The 7,491-nt window shown below is 53.5% G+C and overlaps 1 protein-coding gene across 1 annotated transcript in view; it reads left to right on the forward strand.

The window, feature by feature from the left end:
- RAB20 (RAB20, member RAS oncogene family) overlaps positions 1–6,024 on the forward strand; it is a 38,003-nt gene extending 31,979 nt beyond the window's left edge. Inside the window, exon 2 of the mRNA XM_033177280.1 lies at positions 4,895–6,024. Coding sequence (XP_033033171.1) covers positions 4,895–5,427 — 533 coding nt within the window. The 3' untranslated portion in view covers positions 5,428–6,024. The remainder of the gene's footprint in view (positions 1–4,894) is intronic.
- Positions 6,025–7,491: the final 1,467 nt, after the last annotated feature.

Here is a 7,491-nt window from a genome sequence, read left to right on the forward strand (position 1 = left end):
ATTCTCCTGCCTCAGCCTCCCGAGTAGCTGGGTTTACAAGCATGCACCACCACGCCCCGCTAATTTTGTATTTTTAGGAGAGACAGGGTTTCTCCATGTTGGTCAGGCTGGTATCAAACTCCCGACCTCAGGTGATCCACCCGCCCTGGCGTCCCAAAGTGCTGGGATTATGGGCATGAGTCTCTGCCCCCAGCCCTTTTCTTCTCTTTATTATTACCATTTAAAATGTATTTTAGAGATGGGGTCTCACTCTGTTGCTCAGGCTGGAGTGCAGTGGCATGATCATAGCTCACTGCAGCCTCGAACTCCTTGGCTTAAGTGATCTTCCCTCCTCAGCCTCCCGAGTAGCTGGGAGTACAGGCATGTGTCCCCATGCCTGGTTAATTAAAAAAAAAAAAAAAAAATGGCCGGGCGCGGTGGCTCAAGCCTGTAATCCCAGCACTTTGGGAGGCCGAGATGGGCAGATCACGAGGTCAGGAGATCGAGACCATCCTGGCTAACACGGTGAAACCCCATCTCTACTAAAAAAATACAAAAAACTAGCCGGGCGAGGTGGCGGGCGCCTGTAGTCCCAGCTACTCAGGAGGCTGAGGCAGGAGAATGGCGTGAACCCGGGAGGCGGAGCTTGCAGTGAGCTGAGATCCGGCCACTGCACTCCAGCCTGGGTGACAGAGTGAGACTCCGTCTCGGCCGGGTGCGGTGGCTCAAGCCTGTAATCCCAGCACTTTGGGAGGCCGAGATGGGCAGATCACGAGGTCAGGAGATCGAGACCATCCTGGCTAACACGGTGAAACCCCGTCTCTACTAAAGACTACAAAAAACTAGCCGGGCGAGGTGGCGGGCGCCTGTAGTCCCAGCTACTCAGGAGGCTGAGGCAGGAGAATGGTGGGAACCCGGGAGGCGGAGCTTGCAGTGAGCTGAGATCCGGCCACAGCACTCCAGCCAGGGTGACAGAGCGAGACTCCGTCTCAAAAAACAAAAAAAAAGAGACTCCGTCTAAAAAAATATATATATAGATAGATATATATAGATATATATCTATATATATCTATATATATCTCTCTCTATATATATCTATATATATCTATAGAGAGAAAGAGAGAGAGAGAGACAGACAGAGAGAAAGAGAGAGAAGAGAAGAGATAAGAGCCTTGCTGTGTTGCCCAAGCTGGTCTCCAACTCCTGGCCTCAAGTAATCCTCCTGCCCTAGCCTTTTCTTTTTTAAGCTAATGCCTGCTATATTGGGTTTTAAAGGCTCTTGATCATCATCTTCTGTAGTGGGAGAATGACTGGATTTGGGGGACACTGCTTGGTTTCTGCCTGCTGGGGTCCAGTCCAGCTTGACCGGAAGTGGACTGACTTCTCAGTCTGAAGCTGACCCCGGCGGGCATGTGGAAGGAGGAATGTTGCCCTTCAGGTGCTGAATTCAGAGCACAAGCTGCTTGCCAACAGGGTGGCTCTGTCGCCCAAACCACAGCATTCCCAGGCTGGCTTTTCCCAGAAGAGGGAGGTGACCCGGGTAGCTCTGGCACTTTGACCCTCAGACTGGGAGCAGGGCACATTCTTCTGCCTCCTACCAGAGCTGGTCTGGGCTCAGCTCCCAGCTCACTTTCCCTCCCATCCCCGAAGGGCACACTGTCGGCTTTGCTGAAGGGGAGCTGGAACGCACGCTTGTGGCCTGGGAGACCACAGTGGTCAGTAGACAGGTCTGTCTGGCTCTTCTCACAGGACATGAGTGTGTGTCTCTGTGGGCTCCCCTCCCCAGGGTTGCCCAAAGGGTGACCAGCCTGCCTCAAAATTCAGACAGCATTGCCTAGCAAGGTTTGAGGACTGGTGTCATCAGAATGTGGCCATTTCAGGAAGATTGGGGATGGAAATCGGATGAAATTTGATTGTGTTTCTTGGCTATTTGACTCTAAGCAGTGGTTTATTGGCAAAGGACAGTCTGCCTTAGAGAGCCACACATGTGCAGGTGTTGTGCGTTCAGTGCATGCTCCAAAGCCCCACAGACCAAGGGTCTTAACTTCATTTGTGTCAAGATCCCCTCGGCCTCCGAGCGGTGTGAGCCCAGGACCCCTTCTCAGAACACTGTGCCCAAGTACATGCAGTCACTTACAAAGGTAACCAGCTGTCCTTAAGTACAGCCATCCAGAGCCTTTTACAATTATGATTGATATGTGGTCAGAACCTTTTAAAATCGTGATTGATATGTGGTCCATGGTCCACGTATTAATGAATGAAGGCGTGGCAGGCCTGAAGCGTCGTGGGCATTGCACTGGAGTGTCTGAGGCGGCTGGCATGCAGATGGAGGCACCTGCTGCCCTTGTTGGTGATGAGTGCCCCTTACCGCCATTTCTGCAGTTTGCTGCCAATATTTATAGTGAAAGGAAGTGGTAAATTTCAGGTAGAGGGTGGTGAAAACAAAGATGACATTTTCTCCCACACTCAAGGTCGTGGACCCTAGGAATTTGGTTTATGACCCCAGTGGTTAAGAGCCCTTGCTACTGACCGACGCTGTCCACACACTCAGGGGAGGTTGCCCTCAGAGTGACATGGGACCATTTATAATTTAGAAGCTGCTGATGATGGGCCACTGTTGCATTTTGGTTTGCCTAAATGTGATCTTTAGAACATTTTGAATTAGTTTTGAATGCTTAAAACTTGGGAGATTAAAATTCACATTGTTAGCTTCTTTTTAAAAAATCAAAATCAGGCTTACTTTTCCCAGGGAAGGGGTTGGAATGGGGCCTGGACCCTCCCTGGTGCCACCTCTCTCTGCGCCGGCGCCCCAGCAGCCTCATCCTTGTTCAGAGGCACTTGACCTTGCGTTCTGAGCTTGAGAGTGGAGGCCAGTTCTGTTAGTCAGTCGTTCCCAGCTCTCCCTCCTCTTGGTCTAAGAGGATGGCCCAGGAGGCCACACTTGCCCCCGGCAAGAGGGGAGGAGCCGGCCTGCAGCTTCCAGGCCTGTCTGCAGAGGCTGCTTGGGGTGGCGTCTGAGCACCGGTCTCTTTCCTCTTTGAAAGCCCCGGCAGGTGTGGTGGGAGCAGGTGCTTTGTGGTTGGAAGATCTCACTTAGGTCCTTTTCGAAAGCGTGCCCCTGGCAGGTGTGGTGGGGGCAGGTGCTTTGTGGTTGGAAGATGTCACTTAGGGTTCGCTCGTTGGTGATTGAAACAGATCCATCACCAGGAGCGCCTGGGAAGCCCCTTCCTGCCAGCAGGGAGGGCCCATGCCACGCACAGCCTGCTCGGTCCGCGAGAGTCGGGTGGGGGCCATGAGGCATGCTGCCGCGTCTCCCACAGCTGCTTCCTGAGAGCTCATCGCCCCAACGTGACAGATATGCCCAACGATGAAAGCATGCCAAGGCCTGGAGGACATACCAGCAGGTGTGCTCGGCTGGGCCGACCCTGCTGGGGCCATCACCTGCTGTGTGCACTTGCACCTGTCCCAGGAACACCTGCCTTGGCCAGATCTGCTCCCCTTGTGGGAGTCTGTCCTGCAAATCTGAGTATGCAGAAAGCTTGTGCTACAGGCAGGAGTTTAGAATTCTGCCAGACAGTTCCTGGGTAGCCCTTGAGTGGGCTGGCAGGGAGCTGCCTGCCGGTGGGGAGGTGAGCAGGCCCCCTTGGGGATCTGTGCACTGCTGGTGGGATAGAAAGGTGGCCCTGGGGCAGATGTCGGGAACAGGACACTATGGATGCGCAGGTGTCACCTGTCGGGAGTGTATTCTGACCCGGGTTGGTTTAATTAGATGACTGCATTGTAAAAGTACGCGGAGACCAGGACCTTTTAATCCCCTTTTTAGCCATCAATTTGGGAGCCTCTGCGTTTATATACAGGATGGTGGCGGGTGTTCCAGTGCCGTGGCCCAGCCTCCCTCGAGCGCTGCTGTGCCTGACTCCCCCACACTTCAGTCTGCTCGTGGAAAGCGTGTGTGCCCTCACCGACCTTGTGAGGCCGAGGTGCTGGGGGCACGGGGAGAGCAGAGGTCCACACTCCAGGCACTGCAGGGGTGTGTGCCAGCTGGCCCTGTTCCCTGCCAGACCCAGCGACAGACAGCACCTTGTCAGTAGCCAATGTGCTGGCGTTGAGCCGTGTCGATCTCGACCTGGAAACGTTTTGGGAGGAGGCTCCCAACTTGCCTGCAATTGCGCGCACCTCTGTCTGCTTTAAAGCCCGGAGGGGCAGGTGGGGCTGCGGCACCCACAAGAAGTGCAAACGCTGAGGCCTGGCTCCTCAGGAATTCAGATTCCAGTGAGGGAGAGAAGATGTCCACTGTGTCCTGAAAATATTGTGAACACTGCAAGGTGCTGTGTGATTCTGGGCAGGTAAGTGCAGGTGTGGTTTACAACCCCTGTTACGAACTCAGAAGCCCTCCCCGCAGCGCCCCCTGGGCAGGGCAGCACAGGGCAGCTGGGAGCACCCACGGGGTGTAGAAGGAGGAGGGTGAAGGGACATGGGCACACTTAGCTTCCGGAGCCTGCATTCCTGAGTCAGCTTCTATCTCAGCAAGGGCCTTGGCAGTCGCTGCCTTTTTCTGGACATCAGTTCTTGATTCCTTCCATCTCCAGCCACGGCTGGGGCCATGACTCCATTGGAGTTGGTGCTTGAAGGCAGGGAGGGCTGTGTGAATGCCAGAGGCCTGTTCTTCCTGAACATTCTTAGATTCGATTTCCCATCTACACTGGGCACCCAACAGCTTGTTTTCTCGAGGGGCCGCCTGCTCCGGGGACGGTGCCCGTGGGTGGCACATTCTCCATCAACTATGTTTAAGCATTTCTTCCTGTATGTGTTGCCCTAAAAATAAACATCCCTGTGGGACGCTCCCTTGCAGTGTGGCTGGTGGCTGTGTTCTGAGATGAGATAACCAATTTTTCTGTCCCTCTTCTCCCACCAGGGCGGGAGCAGTTCCATGGCCTGGGCTCCATGTACTGCCGGGGGGCAGCCGCCATCATCCTCACCTATGATGTGAATCACCCACAGAGCCTGGTGGAGCTGGAGGACCGGTTCCTGGGCCTGACGGACACGGCCAGCAAAGACTGCCTCTTCGCCATCGTGGGGAACAAAGTGGACCTCACTGAGGAGGGGGCCTTGGCGGGCCAGGAGAAGGAAGAGCGCAGTCCAGATACGGATGCCGGGGACTGTGGCTCCCCCAGGGTGCCTAAGCAGGTGCAGCTGGAGGACGCGGTGGCCCTTTATAAAAAGATCCTCAAGTACAAGATGCTGGATGAGCAGGACGTGCCGGCTGCTGAGCAGATGTGCTTTGAGACCAGCGCCAAGACCGGCTACAATGTGGACCTCCTGTTTGAGACCCTGTTTGACCTGGTGGTGCCAATGATCTTACAGCAGAGAGCTGAGAAGCCGTCACACACAGTGGATATATCCAGTCATAAGCCACCCAAGAGGACCAGATCTGGGTGTTGTGCCTGACTTTCGAGGGTCTCCTGGACTCAGACGGTGCATGTGGGAAGGGGTCTGACCAGGCAAGCTGTGATCTGAAAGGAGCAAGGAACACCAAGGAATTATTTTCCAGAGTGACACACGCAGCAGAATGTTGGAGTGGAAATGATGGCTGGCTATGAAGAGGAGGTCAATGTGTGTGGTCTCCTCGGTCTCTGTCAGAGGGGTGGGGAGGTAGGGAAACAGGAATCCTCTGCAAAGCCCAATCTGCAGAGTCGAGACCCCTGGCACTCTCTGCCTCGCTGCCCGGCACTGGTCCTTTGCAGCCAGCCTCCGACGGCCCCCTCACCCTTGCACAGGCAGAAGCCTGCATCTGCACCTGCACCTCTGACCCTTTCAGCACCCTGGGTTGTTACCACGTCCTACAGCTTTGACATTTCTTGTTCCCAAGCGTTTCTCTTCACTGTGAGTTGTCTTTGGTCCTCCCACTTGGTGCTTGTATCTTAATGCTTTATAATCCTGACTCTAGACATGTTCATTTATACAAAATCAGGAATAACTGTTTTTATATTGATTGCAGCAATGTTGGTTACATGTATTATTAAAGAGGATTTTGGGAAACACTTAGGTATTGAGACTGAACTGACTTCATTTGCTCCCCCAGTCCCAGGGACTCTTTGTGGGGTAGGGTGGGGGGCGCTGGGGAGATGGCTGTGAACTTGAGATACGTCTCTCTTTCTGCAGAAGCTCTGTGAAATCCTTACCAATTGCAGAATATTTAGATGGGCCCATCTGCCTAGTTTTCTTGATGACTTGAATTCCAATAATAGTAGCAAAGCTAAAAGCTCTGGTTCTGCTGAAGTGTGGGGCACCCGAGCACCCAGGTCTCTCAGTCAGAAACCCCCTTCGGGTCTGCTGCTGCTGGCCGTGGGTTGGCTACTTTATTGGAAGATGCTGAACAGAGACGCCAGGAGACAGTAGATTTGTTTTCCCAGAAATGTGACTGAATGAAAGCAGGCCGGGGTCGGGGCTCTGTGTTGGGAGGCAACATGGGGTGGATGGCGCTGGGCAGCGGGTTCATGAGTGCTGTTTTTCTTTCTCCCCCTTCCTTCCCCTCCTTCCCCTCCTTCCCCTCCTCCCCTCCTTCCCCTCCTTCCCCTCCTTCCCCTCCTTCCCCTCCTTCCCTTCCTTCCCTTCCTTCCCTTCCTTCCCTTCCGTCCTTTCCTTCCTCCTCTCTCTCTCTCTCTCTTGCTTTCTTTTCTTCTTTTTTTTTGTGATAGGGTCTTGCTCTGTCACCAGGCTGGAGTGCCATGGCGTGATCTTGCACTGCAGCCTGTACCTCCCAGGTTCAAGCGATTCTCCCACCACAGCCTCCCAAGTAGCTGGGATTACAGGCATGCGCCTCCATGTCCCAGTAATTTTTTTTTTTTTGTAGAGATGGGGTTTTGCCATGTTGCCCAGGCTGGTCTCAAATCCTTGAACTCAAGCGATCCTCCCGACTCAGCCTCCCAACATGCTGGGATTACAAGGGTGCTTTGTTTTCTGGGGAGCTGTTCATAATTTGCTGAAGGCCTGTGCTCTCCGGTTTCTGGGCTGCTGCAGCCTAACTTCTCTGCTCCTGTGGAGTGAGTGCTTTTCAGGCAAGGAAGGGAGCTTGGACCCCAGGAGGAAGCACTGAGGCAAGCCCTGCGATTGCAGGTCCTCAGCCCTGCTGAGATGCGGTTTCGGAGTTTAAAACTTCAGTTTCGCAATAGCAGCCAATTGAGAAGTGAACACAGGTCAGCCTGACTCATGACTTTTTATTGACTTGGCTGAATATACCAGTGTAGGGACAGAAGTTATATTCATTTTCTATAAAGTGCATCTTTACTAGTGACACATCTAGGAAATATGCTAACCAAAGAGACCTTGGAATCTTTTTTTGAGGCAGAGTCTCACTCTGTTGCCCAGGCTGGAGTACAGTGGCACAATCTCAGCTCACTGCAGCCTCAAACTCCTGAACACAAGTGATCCACCCACCTCAGTCTAAGTAGCTGGGACTACAGGGCTGTGTCACTACGCCTGGCTAATTTTTTATTTTTATTTTTTGTAGAG

This window comes from Trachypithecus francoisi, unplaced genomic scaffold (assembly GCF_009764315.1).
Source record: "Trachypithecus francoisi isolate TF-2019V2 unplaced genomic scaffold, Tfra_2.0 Lachesis_group18, whole genome shotgun sequence".
In the NCBI taxonomy this organism is placed as follows: domain Eukaryota; kingdom Metazoa; phylum Chordata; class Mammalia; order Primates; family Cercopithecidae; genus Trachypithecus; species Trachypithecus francoisi.